This window comes from Panthera pardus, unplaced genomic scaffold (assembly GCF_024362965.1).
Source record: "Panthera pardus isolate Hobbes unplaced genomic scaffold, ASM2436296v1 HiC_scaffold_16, whole genome shotgun sequence".
NCBI lineage: Eukaryota > Metazoa > Chordata > Mammalia > Carnivora > Felidae > Panthera > Panthera pardus.
The window spans coordinates 146,462,869-146,481,560 of NW_026526721.1; the positions used below are offsets into that span (position 1 = coordinate 146,462,869).

The 18,692-nt window shown below is 44.4% G+C and overlaps 1 protein-coding gene across 3 annotated transcripts in view; it reads right to left on the reverse strand.

The window, feature by feature from the left end:
* Window positions 1-18,692, reverse strand: part of OSBPL10 (oxysterol binding protein like 10) — a 309,461-nt gene that overhangs the window by 138,960 nt on the left and 151,809 nt on the right. For 2 of the 3 annotated variants that reach the window (XM_053903898.1, XM_019422850.2), the window contains exon 4: window positions 13,805-13,996. The exons of the other annotated variant lie outside the window; for it this stretch is intronic. In XM_053903898.1, the coding sequence (XP_053759873.1) occupies window positions 13,805-13,996 (192 nt within the window). The remainder of the gene's footprint in view (window positions 1-13,804; window positions 13,997-18,692) is intronic. 3 annotated transcript variants of the gene reach the window in all.

Here is an 18,692-nt window from a genome sequence, read left to right on the forward strand (position 1 = left end):
TCCAAAAAGTCCATCTCCCACCCCAAATAAATGAACGAGAGAAAATTCAGATCAAAGCAACAAAAAATGATTATGGTCTTGGCAAGGAGGGAAAGAGGTAGCTAAGGAAAGTTGGGGAGTTTGGGCGCCTGGCTGAGTCAGTCAGAAGAGCATGCGACTCTTGATCTCAGGGTCATGAGTTTGAGCCCCACGTTGGATGTAGACATATTTAAAAATAAAATCTTTAAAAACTAAAATAAAAAGGAAGGTGGGTAGGTTAGGGTATGCTTGTAATTAACCTGCAAATCTGAGATGCCGAAATATCTAATGAGGGTTGGGGAGGGAATAATAACAGTGCCTTACTTCTGCTGAAAACAGAACAAGCTGACAGGACTTTTTTTTAATATAATTTATTGTCACGTTAGCTAACATACAGTGTATACAGTGTGCTTTTGGCTTGAGGAGTAGATTCCCGTGGCTCATCGCTTACCTACAACACCCAGTGCTCATCCCAGCAAGTGCCCCCTCAACACCCATCACCCACTTTCCCCTCTCCCCCACTGCCCTTCAACTCTCAGTTTGTTCTCTGTATTTAAGAGTCTCTTACGGTTTGCCTCCCTCCCTCTCTGTAACTATTTTTCCCCTTCCCTTCCCCCCATGGTCTTCTGTTAAGTTTTTCAAATTCCGCACAAGTGAAAACATATGATATCTGTCCTTCTCTGACTTATTTCACTTAGCATAATACTCTCCAGTTCCATCCACGTTGTTGCAAATGGCGAGTTTTCCATTCTTTCTCGTTGCCTAGTAGTCACTATGGAAAACAGTATGGAGGTTCCTCAAAAAATTAAAAATAGAATTACCCTATGACCCAGCAATAGCACTGCTAGGAATTTACCCAAGGGATACAGGAGTGCTGATGCATAGGGGCACTTGTACCCCAATGTTTATAGCAGCACTTTCAACAATAGCCGAATTGTGGAAAGAGCCCAAATGTCCAGCAACTGATGAATGGATAAAGAAGATGTGGTTTATATAAACAAGAGGACGGGGTTTTAAATGACGAAGAACTGAGATCTTATCCTGAAATACTATTATGAGCCACAAGGAAAAAAAACAACAACAACGTCCTCCACAGAAATCACTAAGAATAAGATCACAAAACACAAGTTCTGAGGGTGGCTTGAGTACCAAAGGAAGAACCTGGCTAACTTCCCTCTCTTGTCTACTCACTCAATGTCCAACATGTGTTATTATCTCGAAGCCATAGAGCACTTCTAGAAAGGCTTCTTGTACTCAACTGCCACATAAGGTAGAAACAGGCAGAAGCCCTTCTGTGTCACAGAACTACTGTGATATAAAATAATCTGCTGCTTAGCTTCCTTCTGAGTGCCAAACTTCAAAAGTGTGTGAACCTTGCATTTTCTGTGAGCCTGAGACACGCAGGGATACACAGAGGTTCCCTCACTACACACAGTCTTGCTCAGCAATATTCTAATTGTAGGTGGGAAAGTTCGTAAGGTATAAATTGTCTACCCAGATGCTGAATGCAGGTGTGACTCTTTCAGGGTTCCTGGTGGCTTTGGAGCCCAGAGGGTACAGGTCTATAAGAAGGAACAGCCAGCCCACACTGGCCTTACCTTCTGGCCAATTCCTTTTGCCATTATCATAGCATTGAATCATTTTCATATTAGCTTCACCAACCACCTGGATTATCAAGTCCCTGGACAATACCCAGGACTGCATCCCATCCCCCACATCAGAGACCCAGCACTGGGCCCACAGTGAGCGCAATGACCGAGCATATGACTGGTGATAGTCAAGCTCTATTAGCTTTCCAGACACAGGCTCGGGGGGAAAGCGGGGGGGGGGGGGGGGGGGGGGTTCAGGGGATAGACACATACAGTAAAACTACAAGGCGGTGACAGTCTAGGGTGCTTGTGATGATTAATTTTGTGCACCCACTTGGCTTAGCCACGGTGCATAGCTATTTGGACAAACATGATTCCGGATGTTTTTGTGAGAGGGTCTTTGGTGGACTTTGAGCAAAGGAAGATTGCCCTCCATGACGTGGGTGGGCCTCACCCAACCAGCTGATGACCTGAGCAGAACAAAAGACTAACGTCCCCTGAGCGAGAAGTTCTGCTAGTAGACGGGCTACGGGCTTAAACTCAACACCGGCTCTTCCCTTGGTCTCCAGTCTGCCAGCCCATCCTCTAGATGTGGGGCTTGCCAGCTTCTATAATCACAGGAACTAGTTCCTCGAACTGCTCTCTTTCACGCTGTCTACACAGAGCTGACCCGTGAACAACACAGGGGTCTGGGATGCTGAGCCCCTGCTGAAAATCCATGTATAACTTTTGACTCCCCAAAACTTAACTATGAATAGACTACTGCTGACCAGAAACCTTATTGATAACAGTCGATTTATACGCATTTTGTACATGTGTATTATAGATCATATCCTTACAACGAAGTAAACTAGAGGAAAAATGTTATTCAAAGCATGAAAATACATTTACAGTACTATACTGTATTTACGGTAAAAATTTACACAGAGGTGGGCCCGTGCACTTCAAACCCCATGTTGTTCAAAGGTCCACTGTATGTATGTGTGTAAACACACACACACACACACACACACACACACACACACACACACACCCATCCCACCCCAGAGGTTCTATTTCTCTGGAGAATCCTAATATACCACAGCAACTCTCAAGGTCACCTCTGGGAGGTCACCGGTTTGTGACTTAGCTGCTTATATACTCACTTGACAGCCGTTTCCTCATGGCTTCTCCACCTCGGCATCCAGATGCTTCCCGTTCACGCTCCAAAAGGGTGGCTAATCTCGCCCTCGAGTTCCCACCTAAGTCCCCCTCATATTCTAATGGCCGCACTAGAAGATGAGGCTGGCGGTTGGTCTGGTCAGCTTTGGTCGGGACGGTGGAGTCCCGTGGCACCAAAGTCAAGAAGCTGGTCAACTTTAACCGCTCCGACCACCACCCCTCTTTTTTTAATTGGTAAGACTCCAGCACCCAGTGATCCAAACACTCATTTAACCGTGTCTGTGAGGTAATTCTGGGGGTGTGATTAAAGCCTGTAATCAGTTGACTTGCAGAAAGATAGATTACCTACATAAATCCGGGTGGGTTGAAAGATGGGAGGAGCAGAGCTGAGGCTCCTCTGAGGCCACGATAATTTTACGTGTAGATCCTTCTCCAGACGGTGCCTGGCGGTTCCTGCCTGCTTTCCGGTTCTTGGACCTGCCTGGACAGGCCCCATACTTGCACACAAGCCAATTCCTTGCAAGAAATCTCTTCATATGTATCTCCTACCAGTTCTGTTTCTCTGCCTGCTACACCTCTCTTTGTCTTAACCTCCTGCATCCCTCAGTTTCCCATCTGTAAAATAGGGACAACAACAGTATCTACTTCACAGGGATGGCTCAAGGACAACTCAAGTAAAACTGAGCATAGTACCCGGCACATAGAAAGGTTCTCATAAGTACAAAACATTATTGTCCTTGCAACTGTCACTACTGTTAGTGAATCCATGCCTTTTTAGAAGGAGTTTATATATTAGTGGGGAGATTAAGAAAAATAATTGTAACAAAGGTATTTGTTAAAAATGTAGGTGGATGGGGCGCATGGGTGGCTCAGTCAGTTAAGCACCAACTTTGGCTTGGGTCATGATCACGGTTAGTGAGTTCAAGCCCCATGTCAGGCTCTGTGCTGTCAGATTTTCCACTGCTTCGGATTCTCTCTCTCGCCCCCTTTCTCTTTGCCCCTCATCTGCTCTCGCTCTCTCAAACATAAACTTTTTTTAAAAAACGTAGGCAGATAAAGTGTACCGCAAATTAAGAAAAGAAATACCTAGGCATGTCTGGGGCATAGTGGAAGGTGGCACCCCAAGTGCATAATACAGTTGGGCCCAAGTTCAACACTGCTTCTGCTTTGGGACCATAAGTCTCCTAAGAACATGCTACAGGGCAAGAAACTCCCTCCTTCAGCGAAAGCTTTTAACCAGATCAATGGAGGATTGTTTCCCAGAGGCTAGGATCGTGCTAGGTGTTGTGCTAAGGGCTGAGGAATAAGGAGGTAAAAAAAAAAAAAAAAAAAAAAAAAAAAAATCCTCCATATGGAGGGACAAGAAGCATCAAATAATAAAGAAGCAAATGCCTAATTCCCAAATGTAACAAGATAGTAAAAGAAAAGGGCCTGACAAGGGAAGCAAATGAGAGAAAAGAGGGATTTGCATTGCAACCAGCTAGGCTAGAACCTCTTTGAACAAGTGAAGCATAACCCTGGTGAGGAAGAGGAAAGTACGAACGCTCCCAGCTTCCTGGGCGACCAGGCACTTATTTCTCCTGTGGTTAAGTTTGCCCTCGGCCTCCCCTACCGTCCACGTTCCAACAAGCCATGCCCTGAGCGGGCTGAGACCCCAGACCATCCTTCTCCCAGGGCAGCAGCTTGGGAGACCGCTTGAAGGTCGACTGGGGACACGATCTCATTATTTTGTTTGTGGTGGTGTTCACCTGAACCACTATCGCTGCCGAAATCCAACGACCCAAAACAGACGATCTCCAAGGTGCTCCGTGGACCGCGCGAATGTTTGTTTCAAATTGCGTGTATACAGGGGCTGATGAGGGATTGCCATGGTGGTCATAAATACTTCCTATTCCAAATCCTCTTGCTTCATCATCAATAAATGCTCATCTTACCTTCTACGGTAATTCTGCCCTAATAAAGCACTGTTGAAGTAAAGGATCTATAATATTTCTATTCGAACAACAATCTACTGCTTTTGAACTTTTTTTTTTTTAAAGTAGGCTCCACAGCCAGCCAGCATGGAGCCCAATGTGGGGTCCAAACTCATGACCTCGAGATCAAGACCTGAGCAGAGATCAAGAGTCGGACGCTTAACCGGCTGAGGTGCCCCAACACGCTACTGCTTTTAAAAGATTTGGAAACAACTGCTATCAACTAATCCCACATTACAATTATTGAAAACCGAGGTCTGGAGTGGACCCATTCTGAAAGATGGCAAATTGCTACTAAAAATACATGCACGGGTTACCTGTCATCATTTATCCCTCCAAAATGCACAGCAGAACTAACTTAGGACATTTTTTTTTTCAAATAATCATTCTGTTCACACAAAGGAAAAATGCACTTTATCCCCTAAATGCGGTTTCCCTGGTGATGGGATGGCTCGCGTTCAATGCTGCCAGCACTGACGGCTACCTTAAAATTGATCAGCTAATAAAACTCATTAGGGTGATATTTGACAGTTACCACCTCCATAGCAAAGGCTGTACATGAATCAAGGTTTCTAACCAGGCATTCATGACATCCACGTGCACGAGGATCAAGCCAAACCATCCTGAAGGGAGAGAATACTGAGCTGGGATCATTTATAAAGACAACTCTTTCAGGAAAGGACCTTCCCTTGTATGCGTATTAAACATGCAACTACATGAAGAAACATATATTCACACAGCAGGAACCACATAAACACACATCTGCATAGATTATACTCTGAAAGGTGTGTTTAAAACTGTATTAAATGACACGGCCTTGATTCAGTTTACCTACCCAATAAACCAGTGCAACAAACAGCCCTCTCTTCAAAAGGATACGTCCCTGGAAGCAAGCTAACAATAGCTTAAGAGAAGGATAATTCCTACTTGTCAATAAATTACCATTGAAAGCTTAATTAAAACTAAATTTATGCCTCACACATACCCATTACAATTCAACAGCATGACCTTGACCTTTTCTTTCATCAGGCTACAGAATCCAGATATGGTCTCCCCATTGAATTAACTGTATTTTTTTTTTTTTTAAGTCTCCAACGTCACAACTAAAAATGTTATTTGGTCAAAGACACAAGAACCTGGGCTCTACCAAGTTTATTCTGTTTCTCAAATATCTTTTATGTCCAAGCCCATTAGCATATCTGGATTTACAGAAAAAATTTTTAAGTTTATTTATTTTTGAGAAAGAAAGCAGAGGAGGGGCAGAGAGAAGGGGGCGCGGAGAGAGAGAGAATTCCAAGCAGGCTCCACACTGTCAGTGCAGAGCACAGAGCGTGACACGAGCCTTGAACTCATGAACCTTGAGATCGTGGCCTGAGCCAAAACCAAGAGTCGGATGCTTAACTGACTGAGCGACCCAGGCGCCCCAGAGAAATTTTTAGTAGGTACTCTTTCTAGAGAAGTTTCTTATCTCTTATCCGAGGAACAAAACAGTTACAATAAAACCCACGTCCCACACATACACACAAATCTGTGCACGTACACAAACATACATGTGCTCTCATGCTTATAGAAACACAGATCATTTCTTCAAAAGTCACTTTTGGGAAACAGTAATGAAGAATTAGATAAAGACGAAACACATGGAGTCCCTACTTTATATTCTTCTACTCAGTTCATGTGTTCATGCAGACATGTACACACACATACGCACTAGTATGAACATGTGTTACGGTGGTGTTTTTTCAGGAAGCACCTAGCAAAGAAGGATTTTCTAAAAATCACACTGTACTTGTACCAACTGAACTTGAGCCCATTGAAACAAACATAAGCCAAGTTAAAGCCGGTTATAATGTCACCAAAAGTATAAAAGTTAATACGAGTCAATGCCATCATTTCACTCATATGCTTGAACAGCTGAGGGCTCAAATTGATCTTTAAAAATATTTTAGATCCTATTTATACAACCTTTCCAGTGGCACATTCAGGTAGGCTCGCACTATCATTGCTTTCCAATGATCACCCAGACATCTAGGAATTACCCCCCCCCCCCCCCAAAGCTCTCGGAGTCAGAGGAAACCAAACGAATACCTGACTCAACCCTTGACCGGTCATCATCCACCGCCCACGGTTGCCTAAGCAACCCTTGAATGCCTCCACATTGTTTCTAAAGCACTCCGACTGCTAGAAAATGGGTCTTCAAATCAAGTTGTCCAACCAACACGCCCAGGAGTTGCGCCGGGGCTAGAAGACGCAAGGATGGTTTTTGTTCTTGTTTTTGCTTTTAATGCTTTCCGCATAAAACTCCAGCCTGGCACATAGTAGGTGCTCAGTGCCTGTAGAATGGGTGGACAAGTGATGGGGTGAGCAAGCTCACAATCGAGGGCAGTGCTATCTAAGAAATGTAACGCAAGCCACAAGTGGGAGGCATGTAGGCACACTTCAAAAGGTAAAATGAATTTTAATATATTTAACCTAACAGAAAATATTTTCATTTCTACTTGCAATGAGTATTAAAACATTATTAATGAACTGTTTTACCTTTTTCGGTACTACTTTGAAATCTAGCGTGCATTGTACTTTTACAGTACATCTCAGTTCAGACTAGCACATTTCAAGAGCTCATGAGCCCCACGTAATGGCGGCTCCCCCAGAGAAGAACGAAAGGGATAGAGTAGTTCCATCACGGCAGAAAGTTCTACATGGGCAACATAACCTCCCAACAGAGGGAGGCAGCAAGCACATGGTGGGGATGAGCAGGCATACCGAGGGCAGGACATAGAGATGGACAGACTACGGAAGGCCTTGTTTGCCATGCAGAAGAGTACAACCTTTATCCTATGGACAGCAGGGAGTAAGAAGGTGACAGGATTAAAAAATCAGTGGTAGGGCGCCTGGGTGGCTTAGTCGGTTAAGCATCCAACTCTTGATTTCAGCCCAGGTCATCATTTCACAGTTCATGAGTTCAAGCCCACATTGGGCTCCATGCTTATAGCACAGAGCCAGCTTGGGGTTCTCTCCCTTTCTTTCTCTCTATGCCCCTCCTTTCCCCACATCTGGCATGCCTTCTCTCTCTCTCTCTCTCTCTCCCCCCCCACCCCCTCCAATTAAATAAACATTAAAAAAATTTCTTTAGAAAAGGTCAGTGGCGATCAGTGGTTTAAAAACACACAAATTCATAGGCTAGAATCAATCCATGATGAATACTCTTCCACTTCAAGATAAAATATTAAAAACAAGGATAACGCAGTAGGTTTTTCATAAAACTAAAGTTACTCAGTGTAATGAACGATTCTTTATTCAGAGATTATAGGCCTTGGAGGTGGTGGTAGGAGAGGGTAGTGAGGGGATGGGGGAATTAAAATGTGCTCTTATGAGATGGTAGTAACTACAGATTGTCACTATGCTTTAAAAATGTCCTTCCTGGGGCACCTGGCGTTCAGTTGGTGGAGCTTCTGGCTCAGGTCATGATCCCCATGTCACGGGATCAGGCCCCCATCAGGGTCCGTGCTGAGCTTGGAGCCTAGTTAAGATTCTCCTTCTCTGTCTCTCTCAGCCACTCTCCCCAACTCCCCTCTCTCTAAAATAAAAATAAAAAATAAATAACAAGTAAATAAATAAATATGAAACAATTAAATTAAAATACCCTACTGGCCAAATTTTAATAGTTGCAACATTATGCTGCTTCCAAAATTCTATTTCTAAATTTTAGTTTGTAAGTCAAATCCAAAATTCCAGAACCACGGGTTTGAAGCAATTTCTGGACTTTATTAAGAGGGACAGAGGGTCCAGTGTGCTCATATGCTCTCATATCCTGATTTTCTTATTTCATACACATATCCATGCAGTACTAACGCTTACACATGACTTTTATCTTAAGCTGCTATATAGTAATTCAGTATATTATGCGAATCATCGTTTGGTCATTTCCGTGATGTTTTGTGTTGGCTATATTGCTTTACTAGTATGAACAGCTTTACCCAAGTTAACTTTCTTCCTCCAACCCCGACTCCACAGATTACTTCCTCAGAATACAGTTCTCAACAGGGAATTTATGGGTCAGTGGTAATGAACAGCTTTGTTTTGTGTTGAGTCCTTCTTATAGAACACCAGGCTGTAGCAAAAAGACAATACACAGCATTATCAAGTATTTCTTAACAGCCTAACCTATAATGGGCTATAATCATTTTTGGTACTTTGATAGACAAATGACTCTTATTTTTCATTACTGTTGTTTCAAATTCCTTATATTCATTCCTCCTAACTAATGAAGACTTTGGGTACTGTCCTTTGAGGTCTCAATTCTTTTTATTTTCGATGATAACCATTTAATCTTCAAAACTGTCCCATTATCTGCACCCATGCTATGGAATCCCATTTAATATTTATTCTATTGCCTGTGGCTGAGCTATTTTTCTTTTTTTTTCCCCCTTCCGATATTCAGGCACATCTGTCTCGTGTATGATGATTTTCTTCATTGCTTCGGTGGTCACCAGTTTATCTTCCCTATACAGCTGGGCTAAAAATGCTATTCCATTTTCCTCTAGTTATTTTATAGATAAATACAGTGGAATCCAAAACCAAGGCCTTTACACTCTGAAATTAACATATTTTAAAACCGCAGAACTTTCGGGGCACCTGGGTGGCTCAGTCAGTTGAGCGTCCGACTTCGGCTCAGGTCATGATCTCGCGGTCGGTCTGTGGGTCCAAGCCCCGCGTCGGGCCCTGTGCTGACAGCTCGGAGCCTGGATCCTGCTTCGGATTCTGTGTCTCCCCATTTCTCTGCCCCTCCCCCACTCATGCTCTGTCTCTCTCTCTCTCTCTCTGTCAAAAATAAACATTAAAGGGGCGCCTGCGTGGCTCAGTTGGTTGGGCGTCCGACTTCAGCTCAGGTCATGATCTCCCGGTCTGTGAGTTCAAGCCCCGCGTCGGGCTCTGTGCTGACAGCTCAGAGCCTGGAGGCTGCTTCGGATTCTGTGTCTCCCTCTCTCTCTGCCCCTTCCCCACTCATGCTCTGTCTCTCTCTGTCTCAAAAATAAAATAAAAATAAATAAATAAATAAATAAATAAATAAACATTAAAAAAAATTAAAAAAAAAAAAACTTCAGAACTTTCTGGTAGGAGTGAAATATTCTCTGATAGTTCCACATCATAAAATGACAGATGTCCCCAAATAGGTACTGTTCTCCAATCAGGAGTGAAGCTGAACAGGACATCTGAGAATCAGAACTTTTAACTCTTCCCTCAGAGGCATCCAGCACCCTACAATTCTCTCAACTGCCGATGTTTATACCTAGGTCTCAACAAGCTCACTGAAAATTTGACTTCAGCACAAAAGATCATTGATAGACAAAAGCAATGGCCCAAAGAAACGACTGCCCAGGAGTACAAACACCAAATCACTATAGCTATGGAGGTATTCCACCTCTGTTTCATATAATGAAATGTCATGGGCAATTTTAGGAATTGCCCCTTATAGGTGGAAAAGGTAGAGGAGAAAACAGCAGGATAAAGAAAAGAGAGGGGCACCTGGGTGGCTCAGTCCATCAAAAGTCCTACTCTTGATTTCAACCCAGGTCATGATCTCATGATTCAGGAGATCAAGCCCTGGGTCCGGCTCTGCACTGACAGTGTGGAGCCAGCTAGGGATTCTCCCTCCCTCCCTCCCTCCTTCCCCCCCCCCACACACTATCCCCCTCTCACCCTCCCCCTCTCTCAAAATAAACTTCATTTTTTTTCTTTTTTTTTCTTAAAGAGAAGTATTTTTTTAATCTTTATTTTTGAGGGGGGGGGGGCATGAGCGGGGGAGGGGAAGAGAGCGAGACAAAGACACAGAATCCAAAGCAGGCTCCAGGTGCCCCACAATAAACAAACTTAAAAAAATAAATAAAAGAGGGGCACCTGGGCGGCTCAGTTGGTGAAGCACCTGACTTCGGCTCAGGTCATGATCTCTCGGTTCAGGGGTTTCAGCCCTGAATCGGGCTCTGTGCTGACAGCAGGGAGCCTGCTTAGATCCTCTGTCTCCCTCTCTCTCTGCCCCTCCCCAACTCCTGCACTGTCTCCTCGAAAATAAACGTTTAAAAAATAATTTAAAAAATTAAAAAAGAAAAGAAAGAATGTTATGTAATTGTTTACAAAGCTTAGATCATCCTATACAACTTCTACTTCTCTATGTATGTAACTTATACAGAAAAAATAACCCAGAAGTCAATTTCTTGAAAGCTTAAATAACGGTTATCTTTATTAAAGGATGTAGGATTATGGGTAATTTTGATTTTCTTCAGACTTCTTGTGCAATATGTACTTGCATTACTTAAGAACATACTTTCATTCTTGTAAACATGAGATTTTTTAAATTTTTTTTTTTTCAACGTTTTTTATTTATTTCTGGGACAGAGAGAGACAGAGCATGAACGGGGGAGGGGCAGAGAGAGAGGGAGACACAGAATCGGAAACAGGCTCCAGGCTCCGAGCCATCAGCCCAGAGCCTGATGCGGGGCTCGAACTCACGGACCGCGAGATCGTGACCTGGCTGAAGTCGGACGCTTAACCGACTGCGCCACCCAGGCGCCCCAACATGAGATTTTTTAAATGCAGGTAGGGGGCGCCTGGGTGGCTCAGTTGGTTAAGCACCTGACTTCGGCTCAAGTCACAATCTCGCGGTTCTCAAGTTCAAGCCCTGTATCTCCATGTTGACAGCTCAGAGCCTGAAGCCTGCTTCAGATTCTGTGTCTCCCTCTCTCTCTCTGCCCCTCCACTGCTCGCACTCTGTCCCTCTCTCAAACATAAACATTAAAAAAATACATAAAAATAAAAATGGAGGTAGAAAAGACTTTGACATTGTACCAAATCATGCGCTACTGAAAATTAAGCTAAGGTACCTCAACTTTTATTTAGGCCACAGCTCATTCAATACAAGCACTCCTGCTTCTCTTCATACATTCCAGGCTTCGTAGCATCACTTGTAATTCTATCAGAGATTCATTATAAAAGAATTCCCAAAATACCATGAACTTTCAATCTGCCTTTTCTTTTTTAGGTTGTAGTCTCTTACATACTTGCAAAAAATAACCACAGTGAGGTTTACATAAAAGTGACTATGATGGTGTTGTGGTCAAGTTGTTTTTTAAGTCCTTGTTTGTTAGACAAATATTGAAGCACTTACTGGCAATGATAAATTGATATAATATTTATGATTTCCTTAAAATACTCCAGCAAGAAAAAAAGTGGTAGAGGGGAAAGAGATAAAAGAAAACAACACAAAGTTGGAAATACTGACTGGGTGATGGGTACCATTATTCTCTTCTACTTCTATGTACAGTGTTTCTGTAATATAGTTTAAGATGCTTTGAAAAATGAAAAATATATACAAGTGTGCAACAGTTCCTCATATCATCCAGTGTATCAAAGTCAAGCTCATAGCCACTGTTTTTTTTTTTAAACATCAGGGTGACTATTTCAAAGACAGCATTTGACTCTGTACCTTTTCTTTATTAGGCAACACAGAGAACATACATGCATAAATCTACCAAGAGAAAAAAAAAGTCTTTGATCTGCATCAAAAGATTTGATTCAGAAGATTTCTGGGGCGCCTGGGTGGCTCAGTCAGTTAAGCGTCCAACTTTGGCTCAGGGCATGATCTCACAATTCATGGGTTCGAGCCCCGCGTCGGGCTCTGTGCTGACAGCTCAGAGCCTGGAGCCTCCTAAGGATTCTGCGTCTCCCTCTCTCTCTGCCCCTCCCCTGCTCACACACACTCTCTCTCTCTCTCAAAAATAAACAAACACAAAAAAAAAATTAAAAAAAAAAAAGAAGAAGAAGAAGAAGATTTCAGATTTTCTGCCCTGGGTCAAAGTCCGACCAAGACGGCCGGCTGACACAGCCCTACTCAGCTCATGACATTTAGGAAACAAACTGAGATGTGTGCTGACTTGGGCAACAGACCCTGTGCTAGGAGACCCATTCTGCCGCTCGCCTGGGGCCAGGGCTCCACTGCTACCCTAAGAGGGTGGGCTGGTCCGCACACAGGCCGGCTGCAGGGCAGAAGCCTCAGCACTCAACCCAAGCTGGGCGACCCAGACCAACATCGGTTAGTTCACACAGTCCATTCTTGGTACCCGTTGCAAAGTAGGGTACAAACATTAAGGAACCGGGGTCCCCAGACTGAGGACTTCCCAGTGTGTCAAAAGTAAAAATGAAGCACAGCCCCCATGGGTTCATAAGGCACCGACGGCTGAAGGGCTTTCAAGTGCATGCCTCTGACCTCCCTTGAGAGGAGAGGAAGGCCTGTGTTATTTCCACTCCCCAGATGCAGAAACCCGGGTTCAGAGCTTTGAAAGACTTGCTTCCAAACGGTCTTTTGACTCCAAGGACAGTGCTCCTTCACAACCCAGCACTCTACTAGGAGTGGTCTGTGATGGGAAGACCAACGTGGGCACCTCGCGAGTGAGGCCAGGCAGAAGAAGGTCTCACTTGGGGCACCTGGGGGGCTCGGTCGGTTAAGTGTCTGACTTGGGCTCAGGTCACGATCTCACGGTCCGTGAGTCCGAGCCCCGCATCGGGCTCTGTGCTGACAGCTCGGAGCCCGGAGGCTGCTTTGGATTCTGTGTCTCCCTCTCTCTCTGTCCCTGCCCTGTTCGCACTCTGTCTCTGTCTCTCAAAAAATGAATAAACGTTAAAAAAAAAAAAAAAATTTTTTTTTTTTGAAGAAAAAGAAAAAGGTCTCACGCGCCCTGAATTTCCAAGCCACCTCGGTCACCTCCTGGCCGCCCACGACTCGCGTGTGTACGGCCCGTTCTTGGCTATGAGCAGAGACATTGATGCTGCTTCCATGTGCACCCATGCACCTGCGGGCGGGCTTCCTCTGCTCTCAGAGCTCTGACACGTCTCCTAACACCTCGCTTCGCCTAAGACACAGAGGCAAATTATTTTTTCTACCACCAGGAAGCGTGTCACGCCCGTGGGGCTGGGAGGCCGCCTTCTGGCGTCACGATGGCACACAGGAAGGGACGGTGGCGGCCCTCAGCGCCCAGAGACCACTCCACCTAGTAGGAGAGCAAAGCCTACCTCTCTGACTTCGTGAAGCTGGCCGGGATACTGACTCTTGGCTCTTCGGGCGGCTGCAGGCGACTTGTGATGCGTGACTGTGACAACACCGGGGGCCCCCGCGCCGAGGTGTCTCTGGCTACAGGGAGACGCAGGATTGGGCGTTCCGTGGGGGAGCAAAGTGAGACTGCGGCTTCGGGAACTTGGAGTCGTCTAGAATAAGCAACAGGTGTCAAGACTCAGCAACCGACCTGCAGAACACAGCCAAGTGCTGGCTTCCATTTATTTTGGACCCTCAATCTTCCCCCCTTCGTCCATTTAGAGGGGTGAAGGCGTAGGGGAAGGAGAGGGACACGACACGCCCCGATCCCACACTCACTTAGAAGAGGCCGTGTCCGTAATTATCCTTCCGGCCTCATCTGCAACTGCGTCTCCTGCCCTACTCTATTGGCCACGAAAAGCTACTAAGCCCCCCAGACGCCACAGACTCTTACGACCTGTGCCTCTGCGTATATGAGCAACCCTTCCTGGAAAGCTCTTCCCCCTCAAGGCTGGCCAAGTTCATCCGAACCTTAAGACTCAGCTCTGTTTTCTGATACGTGAGGCATCTCCCTGTCTGCCTCAGCCTCCCCGCTGTTCTTATTCCTCTGCATCGAGATTATGTTCATCATAGAGCCGCCTTCCTAAGAGACTGTTTCAAACCCACCTTTATATCCCCAAGAACTGACGCGTAATGACTTGCCTCATTTATTAGGTACTTAATAAATGTCTGCTGCATGACTGAATGTACCAAGTTATCCACCAATCAGTCCCCATTTGTCAGCACAGAGCTCTTATTTCACCCTAGAGGAATATATAGTCCAGGTAGCAATTTACTATGGGAAAAAGATGGCACCTCAACCCTAGTGGAGATGAACTGTTTCAATAACTGATACTGGGGTAACTGGGCAGCCATCTGAAAAACAAAGTAGGCTTCATCTCCCAGATCACAGACCCCGAATGGATCAAAGACTTCAAACAAACAAACAAACAAAAAAGAAAAAACAAAAAAACAGAAGTGCCTAGGTGGTTCATTCAGTTAAGCATCCAACTTTGGCTCAGGTCATGATCTCGCGGTTCGTGGGTTCGAGCCCCGCGTCGGGCTCCGTGCTGACAGCTCGGAGCCTGGAGCCTGCTTCAGAATCGGTGTCTCCCTCTCTCTCTGCCCCTCCCCCTGCTCACTCTCTCTCTCTCTCAAAAATAAATGAATATTTTTTAAAAAGGCAGAAGGAACCTGGAGCCTTGGGGAAGGGAAGGCCTAATACCTCAAATCCAAAAGCCATAGAAGAAGAGCTCAACAAATTTGATTATCTACAAATTAAAAACTTCTGCATGGTTAACAACCTTTAAAAACCCACTCCCTCGGGGGCACCTGGGTGACTTGTGTGGAAGAGTGCACAACCTGATCTCAGGGTCATGAGCCTGAGCCCCAAGTTGGGTGTAGAGATTGCCAAAAAAATAAACTTAAAAAAAAAAAAACCATTCCTACCACCAACGAAGCCAAACAATAAACTAGGAAAAATATTTTCAACTTGCTTCAAAAGCCTCATCATTGTCCTTTATAATGAGGAACGGAAATCCTAGGGATTGAAAGGAGCACCCCAACTGTTCAAACGGGGCAAGATCTGAACAGACAGTTCACACAACATATAAAGCGCTTAAACCATACGAAAAGATGTTCAACTGTACTTGTAAATTCAAGCCACGTTTAGATTTTGTCCATCAGGTTGGCAAAGAGCCGAAAGTTTGAGCACACTATCTGTTGACAGGAACAGGTCTGCGGGCATATAAGGTGACAAAACCCCTGAGGAGGGCAGTCTGGCAATGTGTGTCACAGTTACAAAGGCATTTTCCCGTGACCCACAATGCCCTGCTTGGGAACGTACCCTCCAATATGGCTGCTTGCAGGGAAAATGGCCTAAGTAGCAACCAGTCACCGCAGAAAGATATTTAATGCAAAGGATGGGAAACAAGCCAAAGGCCCATCAGTATGGGACCGGTTGACTAAATAATGGTACACCTACATAACCGAATACTATAGCAAGCTGTGAGAGAATAAGGAGAATGGTTTCTATGAGCTCGTCTGGAAAAATATCTCTAGGCTATAGAGTGAAGGGGAAAAAAAGCAAGGTGCAAAACTGTTGCACAGTATGCGAAGTTCTGCATCAAAATGTGGGAAATGAGTATTTTTATTGCTATTTACTTACAATGATTTATTTCAAACATAAAAAGTACTTGGGGCACCTGGGTGGCTCAGTCCAACTCTTGATTACGGCTCACATCACGATCTGATGGTTCATGAGTTCAAGCCCTGAATCGGGCTCTGCACTGACAACTCAGAGCCTGCTTGAGATTCTCTCTCTGCCTCTCTCTCTCTCTCTCTGCCTCTCCCCCACTTGACTCTCTCAAACTTAAAACTTAATACTTAAAAAAAAAACATAGAAACACTCTAGAAGGATACACACAAAACTAAAAAATGGCTACTTATTTGTGGAGACACAGGGAATGAGAAGAAAGGAACAGAGTGCAAAGGAGACTTCTGGCCACATGGTTTTTTATATTCTTTCATTTTCAACCATGTGAATGTATTACTTACCCAAAATTTGCTAAATTCTACATACCATTTACATTCTACGTGTTCCTGTCCTTCATTTCAACTTGACAGAAGGCAGTTACATGGTATGTTGACTTGTGCCAATTTCTGTATTTCAGTTATCAAGGATTTAATGAACACCTACTATGTGCCAGGGAGAATATCTACTATGGGGTCTCCAGGAGAAACAGGAGGTGTATGAGATAGTCTTTCATCACCGATGCTTTATAGTATTGCTGGAGATACAACAGACACAGACAGGAACATGCACACACACAATAAGAAAGTTCACAGCAAGGTTCTAATTTGGTAATACAGCCAGGAAACGCCAAAGAAGCGAGGAAGAGAAAGGTCCACTAGAGCTGACCTCATCACTGCCAGCTGCTCTGAGAGTGAAGGACGTGAAGCCTGGGCAGGACAAGGGGAGATACAGAGGAAATAGGCAACGGTGCACAAATCTACCCAGACAAGCAGTCTTAGCCTGGGGCCTCGGGGAACGGTCGACAGCTATAAAAGCTGTTACATGTTAATGATCTGTAATTTTCAAGCCGCCAAGGGTTTGGGAGTGGGGCATGAGGTAGGGTAGAAATAAGAACTTTCTATGACCCTCCAACATCACAGTAGCTTGTAGAGGTTGTCTGGTTTCAACTGGGATATAATAACAGGAATATAAATACATATGTAATATATAAATATAATATATATAACATAAAATAAATAATAAAATAAAAAATATAATAATAGGAAGATAAATAAAGTTGGAAAGCAGTGTGTTGCTTTTAAATAAGCTTAGGTATAGGTAATTGGAGAAGTCTTGGGTCTAAGAATCACATATACATGGATCACGATATGGCAAGCATCTCCTTTCTGCTTTAGTGTTTTCACTTGGAATGTGAAGGACGAAAGAAGCTATTTCTTTAATTCTTTCATGACAGTAAACTTGCCTAAGCATTAAGAGTCTACTAGCATACATTTTGATTCTTTGGGAGGCTTATCCCAACCCAAGAAAAGGCAGATTTTCCACTGGGCTCTGAAGCCAGCCAGCCAAGTTTCCCAACCCCAGCTGTACCAGGTTCTAGCTGTGTTGACTTCAGTCGAGTTATTTAAGCTTTCTTATTAAGCATCAATTTCCTAATCTTTAAAAAAAGGAATAATAATATTGACCCTTAAAAGCCATCATGAAGATTCAATTAGATCGTGCACATAAAATGCTTAGCATAGTAGGGAACTGTGTGGTCAAAGTTTGTTTCTTTCCTTATATTACTTAAAACTGGATCAATGGAGGCCTTATTGATTTTTTAAATGTTAAGAAGTCACTTAGCTCAAAATCATGAGCAGCGACGGACTTCCTCCTTATTTTTTTATAGGAGCAAAGTGGTGATGGAAGTCCAAAATATAATTAAATGCTTACTGGAGACTCTATATGGTCGGCCATTAAGTTGCAAGATTGTAGGGGGAAAAAACAATTCTAGATGCTGAGTAGAACGAGAACCCATTTGAAATCAGAGAGGAAGACCATTCTGGCAACAGGGGTCCCTGCCTGGGGCAGCACCACTGTAAATGGCGACGAATCAAGAAATTCACCCAGGAGCCAAATTATCCCAGTGTGAACGTCTAACCTCATGGTCATTACTTACATGGCTGCCACTTGAATTCACAAGCAGTAAATCTGAATTGAAAAACCTTTAATTTCCCATTAAGCGTGGGATTCCTGCAGTCGAATTCACACCGGTGCCTCCTCTCTGGGTAAATATGAACAAAAAAGTCTCACTCTCGGTAAATTCCATGGGTCACCAGGCTCCGGGAGAAGAGGGGGGAACAGGCAGCAAAGCGCGGCCGCCAGGAACGAGAAGGTTCTCCCACCACAGCGCAGCCTGCCTGAAATCTGCAGGCTGTGCTTTGTAAATGACGTTTAGCCGTCATACACACTCGTCCCTGCCACTAGCTTAAAATACAACATCATCAGAGTTTGAGGAACAACATGCCAGGGTTTTACGCCAAATGTTTACTTCCGGGAGGGGGACCAGAAATGCCAAGTGTGTCGTCTGTGAAAACCTCGGAGTCGAGGGTAACTGTTTCTCTCCGGGAATAAGATTCGCCTTTTACCTAAGCGCCTCAGCCCTGCGTCCCCTCCCCAAACAGCGCCTGCCTGACCGAGGGGGTCACGCCAAAGAAGAGAACGAGGTACCAGGTAAGACTAAGTGCCGATGCTTAGACCCCGCCCGGACATTCCACACGCAGGCAGGTTTCACGGTAGTCACCCACCTCTTGGCATTT